This window comes from Polyodon spathula, chromosome 8 (genome assembly GCF_017654505.1).
Source record: "Polyodon spathula isolate WHYD16114869_AA chromosome 8, ASM1765450v1, whole genome shotgun sequence".
In the NCBI taxonomy this organism is placed as follows: domain Eukaryota; kingdom Metazoa; phylum Chordata; class Actinopteri; order Acipenseriformes; family Polyodontidae; genus Polyodon; species Polyodon spathula.
The window spans coordinates 15555998-15575728 of NC_054541.1; the positions used below are offsets into that span (position 1 = coordinate 15555998).

The 19731-nt window shown below is 38.3% G+C and overlaps 1 protein-coding gene across 1 annotated transcript in view; it reads right to left on the bottom strand.

The window, feature by feature from the left end:
* The window catches only part of LOC121319507 (ras association domain-containing protein 3-like), an 82663-nt gene that overhangs the window by 37205 nt on the left and 25727 nt on the right, over positions 1–19731 (bottom strand). Inside the window, exon 2 of the mRNA XM_041256998.1 lies at positions 18613–18752. Within this exon, the coding sequence (XP_041112932.1) occupies positions 18613–18752 (140 nt within the window). The remainder of the gene's footprint in view (positions 1–18612; positions 18753–19731) is intronic.

The following is a 19731-nucleotide window of genomic DNA, read 5'->3' on the forward strand; positions in this document are numbered from 1 at the left end:
ATAGCCTCGGGAGAGGTATGTGCTATAGAGGGTTTGTCTGAAGGATAGTCAACTCAAATGTTTCCAAGATGTTTTTGCATACCCTTGCCTGAGTGATGGTTATTTTGAGAAGGCATCACATTTTTCTGAGAGAGAGAGTCTAGGCTGCACAGCACTCCAGGTAGCTCTGCTCTGGTTGAGTGTTCTTTGCAGTGAAGTAATGAAATGTTACACTCTCAAGGATCCTGAATGAAGGAGGAGCATTGAGCATTCACCAAAGTCCAAATGGGGAAGCATGCTACTGTGGAAGACAGGCTTTTATACACACAGACAGAAAAAAATGTTTTGTTTTTTTTTTTCTTTTGTTGTTGTTTTTTTTAAAGAAATCTCTTCAAAGCATTATTTCCATTTGTAGAGACCATACTCTCTTTTCACAAAGCAGTAAATCATAAATATCCAAATAATTATTCAATTAGAACAAAACCAAATATTTGTTTGTCGTCTTCCTTTTGTTCAACACAGGTTCTGTGAGCTTACATGCTCTTACACCCTTTAACTGCAGCTAAACAAATCACTCAAACTAAACATTTAAAGAGGAATAAAGATAATGGTGTCATTGGATGAAGACGATGGAATAAATATTTACTGTATGAACCACACAATATGGAAGCAAATGAAAGACTGGTACTAGTACAAAATAAACACATTTACACAAAAAACACCAACACAAACACTGCTTACATGTGAGGGTGTTGAAATCAACACATCAGTAAATGGATTTATTGAATACCTGCTGATAAATACTTCTGAAAGGCAACTCGTACTAGTATCAGCACGCCCCTAGTAAAAACAGAAAGAGATGCAAGAACAGTCTTGGGTGTTAACCCAGTACTTTAAGGAAAGGGACAATTTCATCGAAGGACAATTCAAGTTTTGATTAGAATTGGCAGGTGATTCAATTAACCAGTGACTCTATTAAAGGGTTATTAAAGACTTTGTAGTATCACTTAGAATTCCCTTTGATCTACATTGATATTAAAGTACAAAACCAAGAACTAAAAGATCTCTAACAAGGAAGGAAGGGAGTGGGGTATTACTAATCTTAATAGAATGTAAGAAAATTGATTATAAATTATCTTTCTTTTTCAACTACCTTTTAGGAATCTAAACAAACTGACGTGTAAACAAAGTCTGCCTCCCTCCTTCCAGAGATGGGTGCACAGAAGTCTATGAAAAAGACACCAAGAAAACTGTGATTTAGCATTAAATAATGAAGAAATCTCAATAATCATGTGACCCTTCAGGTTTTTATAATGGATGATGAGATCAAGTGAAACTCAGTCTTTAACCTAAAAGATTGCATTTGTCTTCTACAACAATAGATCAGTCAGAAAAGGGTCTGCTATCCACTGACATACAAACTAAACACACATTAATCAGACCATTGCAAGGAGATCCCTATAGTGCACATTTACACTGCAGTACCACCCCACACTTCCAAACACATTGAGAATGGAGGGAGTTCACAAGACTGAAATGTTTGCACCTCGGAAACTTCTATTATCTTCAATAGTTCTGATCCATATTAATAAAACGTCTACATCTTTAATATGATGAATAATAATAAATAGCAAAAATAGCTGTGATTCCCTTATAAAAGTTTCACATAATAAAAGCAGAGCAAAATTAAAAAGCAAAGTGAGAGCATGATAAAGCATAGGTAAGCACTGCAAAGCACAGAGGGGTACTGTACTGTATGGAGAAGTATATTGGATAAAGGCATCTCCCAAATAAATAGAAAATACTAAATAACCCTCATAAAAGTTTCCTATAGTAAAAACAGAGCAAAGTGCAATATAGCACAGTGAACGCATAGTTAAGCATTGTTAAGCATATTAATAAACAATGCAAACCAGGGTAAATGGACCAGAAAGGGCTGCGTGACTGTCACTAGCTTCAAAACAGCTACAAGCCGTTAACATTTAAAACCTGCTTAAACTGTGATGCTATCTATGTCAAACTTGCATGAACTGATCGCAGCTAGACGGCACTGTAGCTATGAATGAGATCAAACAAATTGATACCCAATTGATAAACATGAACTTGTAGAGAAGGAGGTACATTTCACTTTGGTCTATAGTTTTAAGTCTCCCAGAGAAACTAAATCAAACCTCTAGCTTCAAGATGAGTTTCCCACAGTGTGGTTTGGAAGACATTCATTGAATCACCTTCCTAATTAAATCCACATCCACGCTCAACCCTATGCTTAGCGTGGACAAATCTACATATAGGATTATTTAATGTTAGATCTTTGTCAAACAAGGCTCTGCTAATTAGTGATTTCATTCAGGATAAAAATATTGATATTTTCTACGTCACGGAAACCTGGCTTGGGGTAAATGACAATACATCATTCATCGAAGCATCTCCTCCTAATTTTTTTTTTTTTTTTTCAAAAAGCTCGCTCTATTGGGTTGGGAGGTGGACTTGCCACAGTTTATAGCAAAGAACATCATATAATGCATGATATTGTTTAAGCATATTCATCCTTCAAAGTTCTTACACTCACTCCAAATAGCTGACATCCTGTTCATGTTAAAAACAGTCTACCATCCACCCAAGTTTCTGTCTACACTGCCAGTTAAGTATGATAGGATTATTCTACTGGGTGATTTTAATTTCCATGTTGATATTATTTCTGACTCTAATTCATTAGAATTCCTTAGACTATTAGATTCATTGGATTTTGTATTACATGTTAATGGCCCTACACATAATTATGGCCACACCCTAGAATCTGGTGTTTTATTGTGGCTTAGCTGTAAAAAAAATTCTTAGATTAGACCTCACCATCACAGACCATTTTCCCATTCTGTCTGAGGTTGATACACTGCTAATATCTGCTAATATCACCCGCCATACAATTAAAACTGGGCTATCAATTTTATGACTGCTATCAAATTTTCTGAAAAATGATACACAACTCTGCTCCCGAATTCCTTATCAGAGGATAAGTTGGCTAATATTTACTATACTATCTGATGTGTTAGACATTGAGAGTGACCTTTGAAAAAAACGGATGGATGTTCATTTTATCGCTTGGCAGGACCATCAGGCCAATTACAGGAAGGCATATTATTGACCAGATCAGCATATTATTCAGCATATTATTCAAATTCAATTCAAACTAATGTAAATAATTTTAAGTTTCTTTTTAACACTGTAGACAAGTTATTAAGTCTGATTCTTCACTTAGCTGCAGTGACTTTTTAAACTTTTTTTAACAATAAAATAGTGGCCATTAGAAACCAAATCACACTGACGCGTTCTACTCAGGAGGCTGAACTACTACAGATACCATGCAGAACCTCTGCAATTACCTTAGAGGAACTGGAAACAATAGCTAAGCAGATGAGAACCACTGCTTGTTCCCCTGACACTCTTAAAAGATATTTTCAATACTGTTACTGTTAAAAAATTGTAAATAGCTCACTTTTGTCGGGCACAGTACCACTGGCACTTAAGATAGCTGTGACAAAACCTGTACTTAAAAAACATAATTATTATAATAATAATAATAATAATAATAATAATAATAATAATAATCTTTATTTTAGATAGCACCTTTAAAAGCAACATTTCAAAACACTTTACAAACAAATAAACTGAAAATAAAAACAGTCATAAAAATGCTTTTCTATAAAAGTAGGTCTTTAATTTAGTTTTAAAAGCATTAAGAGTGGCAGAATCCCTGATCTCTTTAAGAATGGTGTTCCAAAGTTTTGGGGCATAACAACAAAAAGCCCTGTCATCCATAGAACGCAGGTGAACAGAGGAAGCACATAACAATCCAAGATCATTTGAGCTCAGGTTGCGTGAAGGGTGTAGACTGATAAATACTGTGGAGCCAAACCATGTAAAGCCTGAAAAGTAAGAAATACAATTTTAAAATCAACATGAAACCTCACAGGCAACCAGTGCAGGGACTGGTGATACGTGATATGATCGCTTGCACGTGACCTTGTCAGGGTACAAGCTGCTGAGTTCTGAACATGTTGTAATGTGGATAGAGTGCTTTTGGAGACGCCTGCAAGCACAGCGTTACAATAATCAATCATCAATAATCAATCAGAAAAAACAAATGCACGAAACAGCTTTTCAGCTACAGAAGCAGAAAGCATAGGTTGCACCCTAGCGATGTTTCTAAGGGGGAAAAATTATGTCTTAACAGTATTCTGCACATGAGGTTCAAAAGTTAATCCAGGATCAAAAATATCTCCCAAATTTCTCATTTTGTATCTAAACTCAAGCACAATACCATTACTGACAAGTGTTGACGCCCAGTAGGATAAGACAGAAATCATTTTAGTGAAATGCCAGAAATGCCTGACAAACTCTCTAACCTATCAAGTAGGATAGCATGATTTACAGTGTTGAATGCAGCACTAAGATCCAAAAGAAATTAAATTGATAATGTACCTCAGCGAGTCAGCTGCCATAAGAAAATTGTTTGTAACTTTAACAAGGGCAGTTTCAGTACTATGGAATTACCTGGATCCTCAAGTCCTTACTAACTAGGCAAATTTCCAATCTACCTTTTTTAAACATAATTTCAGAAAGAGTAGATGCAACCTAACTAGAAAAAAATATCACTCTAAACAGAGTCATGGAGAAATTCCAGTCTGGATTCCATAGAACTCCACTGGAACAGCCCTTGCAAGAGTTGTTAACAACCTGCTCTTCAGCTCTGACTTGGCTTTCCTTCAGTATTAGTTCTCTTAGAGCTAAGTGCAACATTCAACACTGTAGACTACTCCATTCTACTTAAGCACCTAGAATACACTGTCTGGCACTGTTCTTTCATGGTTTAAGTCCTATCTTGCAGGCAGATTCCAGTTTATCTCTTATGGGGACAACATATCTGAAAGATCTGATGTCCTATATGGGGTCCCACAGGGCTCTATCTTGGGTCCACTTTTGTTCTCACTATATATATATATCTTCCTCTGGGTGACACTATCCATAGACATGGGGTGAATTGCCATTGTTATGCCAGGATATACTTGTGCTGGCGGGCTACTTATGGCTTATCTAGCAGATATGAAGTGCTGGATTAATCTTCTGAAGTTATGCTAGTGGGTTCCAAAAAACAAATAATGTGGTTTTACAATAGCCTGAACTTAGTAACCTTAGAACCTCAGGTCTTAGATCAGATATAAAAATGTAGGTGTTATTTTTGACCCCGCTTTGTCATTTAAGAAACATATTAGAGAAGTTACTAAAGTTTCCTACTATCATTTGCAAAATATTGCAAAAATTAGACACATCATTTCCATATGTGATGCCGAGAGACTCATGTATCCATTTGTATCATCCAGGATTGATTACTGTAATGCACCTCTCTGGTATCAACTCAGCTCGTCCAAAATACCACTGATAGGATCCTAACTACAACTAGCAAAGGGGACACATTACCCATTCTAACTTCTTTACATTGGCTCCCGTTGAAGTTTAGAATTGATTTTAAGATTGTGTTGCTAACCTATAAAACCCAGAATGGCCTTTACTCACCCCAAATGTACCCAGTTATTCACTGAGATCACAGGACGCAGGTCTTTTGATTGTCCCGAGGGTGAATAAAATTAAAACCGGTGGAAGGGCTTTCTCACAGAGAACCACAGTTATGGAATGCCCTTCCTACCTTTGTTAGGGAGGCTGAACTGTTACTTCTATACATTGGCTTTGCTATCCTAGTGTGCCTTTACTGTGTTTTTAATTCATTGTTGTTGCTGTACAGCACCTTGAGATGCCTTTGGTGTGAATGGCTCTTTATAAATAGAATATGACTTGATTTAATTTTCTCCCCAATTTAGAGTGGCCAATCATGTTTCCTCACAGCAGCAATTCCCCACACAGCTGCTCAGGAGAACAGACCCTGTCAAGTTTGCATCCCTAACCCGTGGGAGCACAAAAGCCAGTGCGACGCTCCCTCTGGAATCCTCACCAAAGACCGGCGACTTTGAACAGCCAGGACGTGAACCTGCACTCCCCTGACTGTGTGACTTACCCTGCACACCACATGGCTGTGCTTTTACCAGGGGAGACAATTGGGGGACCTCTAAGATCCAGCTTTACCTAAAAGAGGTTTGTCAACACTATTCTTTGAGATCTTACATGACTCAAGAAAACGAGAAAGAAAATGTAGAAAATGTAGGTCTTTGCATACAGGGAGCTCCTAAAGATTAGAAACAGAAAGTACAAGAAATGAGCACAAACAAATAGAAATTCAGACTATCTAACTTTATCAGACTATTTAAGCCAACAGAGTTGTAATTTGTTTGTAATGCTTCAGTGTAAATGCTGATATCTGATTCGCTGCTTTTATATTGGGAGTTTGAGTGTATTTGTAATGTTTAGTACCCTCTTGCAAACAAGATGGTGCACCTCAAGGGTTATTTAAATAAACGATTGTCTGCGACATGAGGGTTATAATAGAGTTTTCTTGATGAAACTGTGATTCCAGTGCTTGAAGCACAAGTATTTTTTTCTTACCTTTAAATCTTTCTATCCCGACTCTCGTTCTTTCTCCTTCCAACCAACCACCCCTTATATCCCATAATGTGATTATATCTCTTATATACAAATGGCACCCAATTTTACCAGTACTTGCATCAGTTTGTACTTGCATTGAACTGCTCCATGCCTTGCTGTATTCTAATGCTGCTCTTAATTAGAACTACTTCCTGTATCTTCTACTTGATTTTACTCTTATAGGTATCTGTATTCACGTTTTTTGTAATTGCTCTAATTTGAAATCCTTCTCATCCATTCATCATACTTTCTATGTGCTCATTCTGGACTTTACTCCTATAAGCAAATATTTTTACTCTAAGTTAACTGCTCCAAGTCGAACCCACTCTTACATGTAATTCTTTCCTGTAATCTCTATTTTTTGCTCTTATTTGAATTTGATCTTTTGCTAATGATTTTATTGTACTTTGCAACTGCTCCTATCTGCAATGTGATGCTCTGAAATGTAATACTTTACAATGTGATACTTAACCCCATTCCTGTCAACCACCACCAACACACAAACCAAACAATACATGTTTTTACAAGCAGGGCTTTGCCCTGCCCCACTGATTACACGCGATATCTACAGACAGACACCTCCATATACCCCATACTCTGAATTCTGTGGCCTGGGTCTTGACTCATACCAGGTCTACTGATTATATCACACCGGTCTTGAGAAGCTTTCGTTGGCTGTCTGTTTCATTTTGGATAGATTTTAAGATCTTGTTGTTAACTTGTAAGATCCTTCATGGCCAACTACTGAATACGCTCCAGCCTGTTCTCTGCACTCTGCTGCTGCAGAACGACTGACAATCCCAACGGCTCGGCTCAGATCCATGGGAGGCAAGGTGCTTTATAAATTCCAATTGTATTGCATTGCATTGTATTGCACTGTATATAATACAGAACTCTAGAGATCCCCCAGTTCCTCATAAGCAGGGTATGAGGAACTACCATGAGCCAGACACTGCAGCAGGGATGAAGAAACATTTGCTCTAATCAACATTTGAGCTGACGATTCAATCCAGAGAAACTGACCAGATGAAAAGGTGCTCATGTGACCGTTGCTGCTTCTGGGGCATTGTGTACTTGCTTCTGTCACCCAGGTCGACCCTGTTCCTTCAAAAAGCAGCTTGAAAATCATGAAGCCGACCCGCATGACACCAGGTCACGAACCAGATAGGGTGCGACCCGGGTAGAGCATGCCAGTGTGAAAGAGCCTTAAGCAGTGTCTCGTAGCGTGCTAGTACAGCTGCATTACCTCACAGTGCAGCCGCCAAGTTTTGTGTGACAACAGCCAGCTGCTGCCTGGCAGTAACAATAAAACCCAATGCCTGATGCAACTGTGCACACTCTGATAACAGTTACCATTGTTTGTTTATTATTATGCTTTACTGTGCCTCTCTGGGATTTACAATGCCTACCTGAGCTTTACCATGCTTTCACTGTGCTTTGTTACACTTGGCTATGCTGTTACCGTGGGAAACTATATAAGGGCAGTTATTTTTTTGTTTTTGTTTTTTTAGAACAGGGAGGGGAAACTGGGGAATAATTAAACCTTACAAAAAAAAAAAACACATTGAAGTAAAAAACAAAATTACTTCCGCATAAAAAGAATAAGGATTGGGTTGACAGGCAGTGATAATGCTTCTAACAATGATACTGTATTTTAAAGCCTTTGGTTCACGTTCCCCTGAATATTGCATTTAATAAGAGTATAATGAAGCTCATACAATCCAATAAAAACTACTTCAGATTGATCACTGAGTGGGGGAGGGCAGAAATGGAAGCTGAATAAAGTTTAGAACAGAAGGTAAGAAGCACAATGTTATAAGTGCATGGTACAGCCGACCAGGGGAGGAATCTGGAACTCTGGGAACATGATTTAGTTTCTCTTAGTCAGAGTGAATATTGTGCAAGGAAGGGGCAAGGCTTGATGGACAAACACTCTTCTTATATTCTTATGAGTTATGCATTATTTTGTACATACACACACACAGACAGACACACACTCATACAATTTGGGGGCCTTTTATATACCTTCAATCCCCAAAAGGAAATAATATGGTGTGCTTTAATTGAAGAAGCCAACATATGTAGCAGTTTAGAACAGTTTTCCAGATATCACATTGTATCCATAGAAACAGTGTAATAGGGCCCAGTGTTTCAAGTACACTCCAGATCAGAGTGGGTGGAAAGTCATATTTATCATGCAGCTGTAGGAAAGCTCTTGCGGTATAGTGTGGTACAAGCATAGTAAACAGATCTATAGGTATATAGAGAGAGAGACTTCAGCCCTTAGGGGTGTAAAGTTAGAGGGAACCTTCTCCGATGTGTGAAGGAATGAAGTGCTGATACAATATAAAGTATTATTCTAACTGGAACCTGCTTTACCCTGTACACTCAAATAAGAGTACGAGAACTTCTGACTCTGGTTAATTGCATTCATCCACTGGCCGACCTCTCTGAACCCTCTCCTGCTCCCTGCAGCCAGAAGAGATTAAATTACAGCCCGTTCACTAAATTCTTCAATAGCTGCGCACTCTACGTGAGGGGAAACAAGCTTTGTTGATACACCACTTTGTTTACAGTCCTCTGTATTGTGCATTTTAGCTTTAAAGACACAAGCACACCTAAACAGCAACCCCTTTTAACCAGCTTGACTGTACGTCACTCTGAAAGTCAGACAGGCATGCTATACCTTATGCGGCAGTATACACACATTCTGTTATAGCGCAGGCAGCAAAAAAAAGTAAAACAAAGACAAATAAAGGGGAGCTGATTTTCAAAGCTGTTTACTCCAGAGTATTAAATATTTATAAAGGTGAAAATATCAAGCTTCCAAGTTACAACAAAAAGAACGAAACAAAGTTGCTTAAACTGCTTTAACCCTTTAAGGTACCAGGGACATAGGCGTCCCACAGAAAAAAAAAATGATATTTTTTCAACAAGGTGCTCGAAACAGGGTTTAAAATGTACTGACAGCTTGGATCTGGTCATCCAAATTGTCAGTTTCCTCCTTGTGATACTTGAGTCACTCTCACAATTGAACAACCTTCACTTCTTTGTACCTTAAGGGGTTAACTGTGATACTTTCCGTGTTTATTTCTGGTTCTTACAGATGTTTTTCTCCTTTTGAAATAGGTCATTTACCATTTGGAGTGAAAAAAAAAGGGTTTGTATGGTAACATTTTTGAGGACAGTTGACAGTTGATATTTTTATTGCAAGCTTATCAGGCAATAAATTTCTTTCCAAATATAAGATGTATTCAAGCTTACTTGCATATGTGTGCTTTGCTGGAATACATTTTAAATGTCAAAAGCATTATTTTAACCCTTTAAGGTACACAAGGAATTGAGAGTGAGTTAAGTATCACGAGGAGGAAACAATAATTTGGATGACCAGATCCAACCTGTCAGTAATCCCTGTTCTGTGCACTGAATGCAAGAATAAGAAGTTTATATAATTTGTATTTGTGGGACCCATATGTCCCTTGTACCTTTTTAACCTGCATTTGGAATTATTCATGCATATCTTCAAAGACTGGTAAAAAGAAGTCAAAAAGACTAATGTTTTGGCTTGTGCCCGCATCATGACATGACACAGGTTTTACAAGAATGGGTCTCACATTATTATTTTTTTTTGTTTTGTGTTGTTTTACTTGGGAGCATCTTTAAAGAGACTTTGGAATCCAAACAAAACACCTGGATGAAACAGCTTTGTACCTTACTCACCATTAGTCTGCCCAAAGCAGAACACAAAAGACACACAAAATATTGAAATGGTGTTTTGTCTAGAAATCTAACTCCAGATTACCATCAGTTCATACACTTTTATCCACTCTATATAAACTGATTTGTAAATCTTATGGTTTTCTGACTTTTTTGACACTCTTTCCTGAAAACAAATGTTTTTGTTAAGAAGCTGTGCATTTATTTAGGTCTCTTCCATAGTTTCTAAGCGTTAGGGGTTACTTTGACTCTTGCATCTTTAAGAAAATGCAAACGTTATTTTCCCTTCAACATTTCACAAGGTCACTCCAATCCCAGCCTATGATAAAGGGCTTCATTGTGCCAGTCAGTAAGCCCCCTAGTCAAACTCCTGATTTCACAGAGTGCCAGAGTGTCAAATTAACATTGTTTTCTCTTCAATTTTTTAAAAAATCTGTTTAACTTGTATAATAACTAAAAACAAAATAAGTATTGAAAAATAAAATTAAAGACTAAATGTCCTCTCTTTTAAGATGCAGAATCGCATCTTCAGCAGCATTTCAACAGCATTTCAACATTCTGACATTAAAACGGAATTGTGTGGTGGCTTGGTGGCACAGTGGACTAGATCACACCTGTGGAGGCTAGGGTTCAAATCTGGTGAAATTAATTTCTTTGTTTCAAGGTGTCCTTCTCCCATTGAGACGATTAACTTTACCATCAGCGAAATATTGAAGGTGAAGGAATTATACAAATTATACTGCTCTCCCATTGATTTCTATGGAGGTCAGCAGTTCTGTTATTACTTAATAATGGAACGGCAAATAAAGAACAGCTGAGAAGATGACGCTCATTAATGGCATCTGTTGCCACTAACGAATCATTTATATATAAAAAACTTTTTAAAAAGTATAGTGACAAAGGCATTGCAGTGGCGTGTTCCTCTGTAAAAACTCCCATGATCCAATAATTGACCTCCCAGTTCCACTATCACCTCGTAACACAACACCGCAGTGCCATTATCCCTTAAGGCAGCCTTTAACCTTTGTGTCGTCCGGATGCCTTTGATACATCTTTGTAAGTACAGCACTGTAGTCCATGTTGGTCCGCATATATATGTATTTACCTAGATGTCCGACAGTTCCTTTAAATCAGGGTGGCGTGTTCTGTGTGGACCAACACAGAAGGAAAGCATGGGGGAAGACTTATAGGTGTGGACCAACATGGGAGAGGGCTGCTCTTTATAAACGTACCAGCAGATAATTTGGTTTTTATTATTATTTGAAATGCGAAGTTCAACTGCACAATGATCAGGGGAGCAGCTGAAGATATTAAAAGGGTGAAGGACGGGGGGCTCCCGAGTGGCACATCCAGCAAAGGCAGTCCACATGGAGGTGTCCTATAGCCTGGGGATCGCAGGTTCAAGTCCAGGCTATGTCACAGCCGACCATGAACAGGAGTTCCTAGGGGGCAGAGCACAATTGGCCGAGCACTGTCCGGGTAGGGAGGGCTTAGGTCAGCAGGGGAATCCACACAGCAACCCCTGTGGCCGCCTGTGGTTCTGTAGTGAAGCCCAATACTGTCACAAGAAATCCCTGCATGGCTTGTTGATGTTTTCATCTTCTAAGGGGAATAAAATGAATATTTGTAAAACTGTGCTGTTCAAGAGACCTTTAAAAAGCCTCACACGGCCCAGCTTAGATTTCACCCCTCCTCAGACCCCACAGATAGGGACCTGACCATTGAACTTCCCTTCAATACACTCCCAGCATTCTGACTGGAAGTCCTGGGGAGAGCCAGTAAACAGGACCGCAGTCTTTATAACCCATTGTGGGAGCAGCCCGGCTTGTTATCTTCACTTCCTACAAGAAGAATGAGAAAGGGAAGTGTGCCTGGGAAGTGTTTCACACTGCAGCAGCGAGCAGATGGCTGCAAAATCACAAAGACAAGAGCAATCTGTCAGCACAGTTCAAGGCCACAAGCCACACCCAAAATAGAGAACTGGCTTCTCCAAAATAATGGTCTAATTGCACTGTATGGGACTATTTATCACTGCACATTTTTGCTCCCACTTTTTTAGATTCACCTTTCTTTCACTTTGTTTTGTTACCTAAGCTCTTTCTTTGTGTCTTTCTTTCTTTCTTTCTTTCTTTCTTTCTTTCTTTCTTTCTTTCTTTCTTTCTTTCTTCCTCTCTAATTCAGGATATCCAACATCCTCCCTCACTGCACCAACTCCCCACAACATCTTAAGAGGAACTGAAGGTCAGTAGGCTTGCTCTGGTCAAGTCAATGGCCTCTTTACACCCAGGAGCTCTGTAGTAGACATCTGCAGGCTACAGCTACTCACTGAGATGACTCAGTCTCAGCCGATCTTGCCTCCCTAATATGCGGGAACGCCAGAGCCAATGCGACGCTCCCTGTGGAATCCACAAAGCAAGTCAATGACTTCGCACAGGACAGTAATCTCCTCTTTTCTGACTGTATGAATCAGCATTCTGTAGCTACTGGGGTCTTTATGACTGTGTCAGTTGTTAAATCCCAATTGCTTACACACTTGTACATAACAAACTGCAAGATCAAGGAGTTATAACCTGTCTTATATATTCTATATTTATTCCAGTTACTGTTTTAGATAGATAGTTACTGTCTTCTCTTTAGTAGTTAAAAAAAAAAACCTTGGATCAGCTGATCAGATCAGATGAGCCCTTGCTAGAAGAGACAGTAAAATTATCCAGAACTTTAAAACCCTCAATCAGGAGTCAAAGAGAAAACTGTAAGAAAATAAGTGGTTTGTCCACTTGACTTAATTTCTTATAGACTTCATTTAAAACAACAAGACCTTGTGAAAGGCACTCAAAGGGTTAATACCGCCAACAAAAACATCAGTGGAAATCCAGGCAGATGCACAGTTAATAAAAGTATTAAAGCTGAACTTTACACCAAGCTGATTGCAGGCAGTAATCTCTCGCTAGCCACAGTAATTACATTGTCCTGTGAAGGCCAGCTGCCCCAGGGTATTTTCCGGAAGGTATACTCTGTGTATAATGAGTGCCAGAGACACAGTAATCAGTAAACCAGCAGATCAGTCAAAGAACCTCGATTACCTCTGAAGAGCTTTGAGCTGTGCTTTGAAGAGACCAATTTGCCACTGTATCTCAGTCTGCCACAGCAGGATCCGAGGCCAGGCGACATCCTATGATCTTTTGTTAAAAATTACAAACTGTAATCAGAGGTATTTACATTAATCTGGTACAGAATATATAAATAATGACCTAGAGTCATAACAAGTGAAGCCATTCTCCAGATAATAATAATAATAATAATAATAATAATAAATAATAATAATAATAATAATAATAATAATAATAATAGTTACTTGTATGCATTGTTAATGATGTGTTTAAGAGTTAGTAGCACCACATTTTCTTTGCCCCTTTACCTTTTTATGGTGTTTGTATGTATTCTATGGTTTTCATTGCAGTGGCTCAGTTGTATTTTGGTTCAGGAGCTGCTCTTCAATTCCACTTGCCTGCCATAGACGTAAGTAATGTAGGCTAGATCACCCAAAGTACCTGTAAGCACCAGCACCATCTAGTGTCAGCAACTTGATCCAAAAGGAAACTTGATCCAAAACTTGATCCAAAATAGCTGCAGGTCACTAGATGGCGCTGGCTCTCACTTCTATAAAGACACTGGTTCTGATCTAGCCAGAGTCTATGGAAGACAACCTAGAATTGAAGCAAAATTTACTTAACACAAAGCTGAGAATGAATTGCAACATCATACAAACTAAGACGAAAATGAGATTTAACTGAATCCACTGCAGTCCTCCTCATGCTGGTTGATGCCCCTGAATTTGTATTTTCCTGGTTAAGTGATCGGTGACTTCCTCACTAGCCACCTGGTTGGTGGATATATTTTTTTTATAAGAAAAAAATTAGTCTAAATAAACTAAAATTAGTTTAATATATATATATATATATATATATATATATATATATATATATATATATATATATATATATATATATATATTTATTTTATTTATTTATTTATTTATTTTTTAATTATGGAATTTTTTTGTAGTACCGTAATTGTAGTTCTACAGTACCTCTAAACTGTAAATGTGAGGATGCTGCAAATGGTGGTTTGTGAATAGTTACATTCCAAACTAAATTACTCAATCTTAAATTAATACATAAATAAAGCAAATTATTTATCACTGTGGCATCCTTAAAATGTGAACTACAAGAATTTAGAGAACAGTCCCCCTCACTCACCCCAGTCATTTTTTTCCTTTACTTTTCTTTCTTTGATCTCCTCTTTCTGTGTCAGTCCAAACACACGCAGTTGTTATTTAGGACTACTTTTTTTATAGTGTGTTCAGTTGTTAAAGTTCCTGATTGCACCACTAAATAAACCTATTTGAGACCCCATTGCATTGTCACCAGAATTGCTTCAGCAAATATGTTAATGATGGAGCAAGACATGTCTTCAGAATATAATTTCAGTGCAATATATAAAATAGGTAGAAAATGGAAAAAATGATTTAAAATCAATTTTTTTTTTTTTTTAAATCAAGTGATTTAAATCTTAAAATAAATGTTTTTTTCTTAAATCAAGTGATTTAAATCATGGATTTAAACTGACTTGATTTAAATCAGACAAGAACATAAGAAAGTTTACAAACGAGAGGAGGCCATTCAGCCCATCTTGCTCGTTTGGTTGTTAGTAGCTTATTGATCCCAGAATCTCATCAAGAAACTTCTTGAAGGATCCCAGGGTGTCAGCTTCAACAACATTACTGGGGAGTTGATTCCAGACCCTCACAATTCTCTGTGTAAAAAAGTGCCTCCTATTTTCTGTTCCGAATGCCCCTTTGTCTAATCTCCATTTGTGACCCCTGGTCCTTGTTTCTTTTTTCAGGCTGAAAAAGTCCCTTGGGTCGACACTGTCAATACCTTTTAGAATTTTGAATGCTTGAATTAGGTCGCCACGTAGTCTTCTTTGTTCAAGACTGAACAAAAACTCCTAGGTCTTTTTCATAGATTCCTTCTCCAATTTCAGTATCTCCCATATGATATTTATAATGTACATTTTTATTGCCTGCATGCAGCACCTTACACTTTTCTCTATTAAATGCAATTTGCCATGTGTCTGCCCAGTTCTGAATCTTGTCTAGATCATTTTGAATGACCTTTGCTGATGCAACAGTGTTTGCCACTCCTCCTACTTTTGTGTCGTCTGCAAATTTAACAAGTTTGCTTACTATACCAGAATCTAAATCATTAATGTAGATTAGGAATAGCAGAGGACCTAATACTGATCCCTGTTGTACTCCATTGGTTACCACACTCCATTCTGAGGTTTTTCCTCTAATCAGTACTTTCTGTTTTCTACATGTTAACCACTCCCTAATCCATGTACACGTGTTTCCTTGAATTCCAACTGCGTTCAGTTTGAGAATTAATCTTTTGTGCGGGACTTTGTCAAAAGCTTTCTGGAAATCCAAATAAACCATGTCATATGCTTTGCAATTATCCATTATCGATGTTGCATCCTCAAAAAAATCAAGCAAGTTAGTTAGACACGATCTCCCTTTCCTAAAACCATGTTGACTGTCTCCCAGGACCATGTTACCATATAGGTAATTTTCCATTTTGGATCTTATTATAGTTTCCATAAGTTTGCATATAATAGAAGTCAGGCTTACTGGTCTGTAGTTACCTGGTTCAGGTTTGTTTCCCTTTTTGTGGATCGGTATTACGTTTGCAATTTTCCAGTCTGTCAGTACCACCCCTGTGTCAAGAGACTGCTGCATGATCTTGGTTAGCGGTTTGTAAATTACTTCTTTCATTTCTTTGAGTACTACTGGGAGGATCTCATCCGGCCCAGGGGATTTGTTTATTTTAAGCGCTCCTAGTCCCTTTAACACTTCTGCCTCAGTTATGCTAAAGTTATTTAAAACTGGATAGGAACTGGATGACATGTGGGGCATGTTGTCAGTATCTTCCTTTGTAAAAACTTGTGAAAAGTAATCATTTAATATATTTGATTTTTTTTTTTCTTCCTCTACGATTTTGCCATTTGTATCTCTTAAACATTTAATCTCCTCTTTGAATGTTCTCTTGCTGTTGTAATATTGGAAAAACATTTTGGAATTGGTTTTAGCTCCCTTAGCAATATTCATTTCTATTTCTCTCTTAACCTTTCTAACTTCCTCTTTGACTTGCGTTTGCAGTTCCGTGTACTCTTTCTGCGTACTTTCTTTTTGGTCCTTTTTTAATGCTCTATAAAGTGCCTTTTTTCGCTGAATATTTTTTTTAATTGATCTATTAAACCATTTTGGCAATTTAGTTTTACATTTAGATTTGCCTACTTTAGGGATGTAATTGTTTTGCGCCTCTAGTACTACATTTTTGAAGAACAACCATCCTTCTTCTGTGGGTGTTTTCTCTATTTTACTCCAGTCTACTTCTGTTAGTCTCTGTTTCATACCTTCATAGTTTGCTTTTCTAAAATTGTAAACAAGATCAAACCTGAATCAAGATGAGTGTATTTGTCACACATTCTTTGCTTTTTCAGGGTGTGTCATACAAAGAGTGCAAGAGAAAGGATACCCTCAACTTGATGAGAAGCAGCCACCAAATACTCAGAAACATATTAGAAGTCATTAAATCTAAATAAAAAACTGACAAAAATCTGATATTAATGCACTTATAAACCTGATATTACACACACACACACCCCTATTGTCCTTCCCTACTCAGTCTTTTTCTTTATAATAGTGCATTTCAGCAATCTATAAAATCACCCCACAGATGTCATGCTGGTTTGCTATACAAACACTAAGCAGGCTTCTTCCAGATCCTGCCTGCAGTGTCACACACACACACACACACACACACACACACACACACACACACACACACACACACACACCCTTACCCTTGTAAACCACTGTCCTCACAACCTAAGCTATCCCTTACAAAAGCTTCCCTTAGTTCAAGAACAGCAAAGTGTAATAAAGCACAGTGAAAACATAGTAAAACACAGGTAAGCATTGTAAAGCACAGAGAGGTATAGTGAAGCATATTAAAAAAAAAAAACAAGCCATGGTAAAGAGGCATGGTAAAGCACTTTTTTTTTTTTTTTTTTAAAAAAGCATGGCAAACCAGGGTAAACTATGGTTAATATAACCATGGGAAATGCCTGGCTAAAGTGCAAAAATGCCATGCAAAAATACAGTGGTAAACTTTTATAAGGGTTAGTCTTCCACTGTTTTTTTTTTTTCTCCTTTTATATCTTATAACTCACAGCATAAATGCTGTGAATATAGTTCCAATTTTATCCCACACTGATCTGCCTGAGAGCCTTGTTTGGTGATGTACAAAGCTGCACCCCTGTAGAAAAAATAAAGTTTCTAATCAACTAGCTGATACCACCACCGTGTGCAAACAAACAACAGACTTTAATCCAAACCCAGGTCCCCCTGGCTCCTAGTACAAAGCCTTAACTGATAGGCCACATTTCCAACCCCAGTGAACTTCAGGCCCCCAGAGAAAGGCTGGTTCTATAATCAGTAATACATGTGCGCTCAGGAGCATATCAACCCACCAGATTAGAAAGTCTCTGATAGGAAACAAGAGATAAGAGACAATATCCAGAGCATTATGAGCAGGCCATTAGAAACAACCTCAGCTTTTTGATCTGGATTCTAGATATAGTGAGGACCAGGTTCAAGAAGGGCTTGAAAGGAAATCTTTTTTCTTCATTATCGGTACTCAAGGAAATGTTAACGCTTTAAAACCTAAAACATGTATCATGGTGTGTTAAGCAGTGTGTCAAAAAAAAATCCTTACTTTATCATGCTACAGGTTCACTTCCTGTGTTAGAGCGAAAAGGTAACGTATGGGTTTCCTATAACCTCTGCAGGGTTTCTGGAACACTAAAGAAAGCAAACATACACCTGACGGTATTTATCACTTACCAATTCTGAAACACAACCTGACTGTGCAAACCTTAAACTGCTGTAAAACATATGACACACATCTACTGAAACCTTAAAGGAAAATACCTTGGATTCCACTGTAATCCAAAAGCGCTGTACCTCCCTGAAGAGCCCCTAGCTAGCAGAACCATTACCAGCCCAATAATGGCAACACAAAGGCTTTGCAATGAATCAGCATTGCAGGGACAGATCCACTATCACCATTATTACCAATGACAACCACATCCCATTGCAGCTGCCCTTGTGCTGTCATTGGCCATGCGTAGAATAGCATCATGCCACTGCTGTGTGGCCATGGGAGACTTGGCAAGAGGTTGAAAATACCAAGGTCCTACCGGCGGGTGGGTGGAACTGGTGGAACTGTTGTTGCTGTGATCTCCCACATCGAGCAAGGGGGGCTCCACTGATTTGCCATTCTGGTGACAGTCCAACGTCACCAGGTCTCTGCAATAGGGATGGCAGGTGTACTTGCAATCTGAGAGAGAGACAGAGAGAGAGGGTTTAGGGAAACACTTTCCATTAAGTCTCTCTAATTGCTGTGTATTTACATAGCAGTTACATAGTAAATACATGCAGTTACATGTATAATTACAACATTATTATGCAGTTACAATGTCCTTTTTGTACGATATACAGTACCAGTCAAAAGTTTGAGTACACTTGCTGGAAACTAGGTTTTTTTCATAATTGACAATGTTTTACATCATATATGTTTCTGTAAATACTTGAAAATGAAAACACATGTTACAATATACAAAACAAAACATAAGGAGCATCAAAGCAATGTTCAAGAAAATTTAAAATTGTCTCTAAATCTTGGACTCCTCAGAATAACCACCCTTTGCCTTAATAACAGCCTCACAAACATGAGGCATTCGGTTAGCAAGTTTCAGCAGGAAATCACCCGACATGTCTTCCCAGCTCTTCTGCAGCAATACCCAGATATGTAAGGCACTTGTGGGTAGCTTTGCTTTGACTCTTCTGTCCAGTTCGTCCCATACAAGTTCTATGGGATTGAGGTCTGGAGACTGGGAAGGCCAGGTCATTAGATTGAGTTGTCCTTCAATTTCCTTCATCGCCAGATAGTTCTTGCACAACTTTGAGGTGTGTTTCGGGTCATTATCTTGCTGAAGAATGAAGGACTACCCAACTAGCCGTAATCCTGATGGGATGGCATGCCTATGAAGTACGCTATGATAGCCATGCTACTTGAGCTTGCCATGGACTTGGTAAAGATCACCAACTCTGTCACCAGCAAAGTAACCCCAGACCATGACACTGCCTCCTCCATGCTTGACAGTGGGAACCACACATGCAGAACTCATGCACTCACCCTCTCTGCGTCTTACAAATACTCGACGGTTGGACCCAAATATTTCAAATTTTGACTCATCAGTCCATAAGACCGACTTTCACTCCTCAAACGTCCAGTTTCTGTGTTTTTTGGCCCAGGC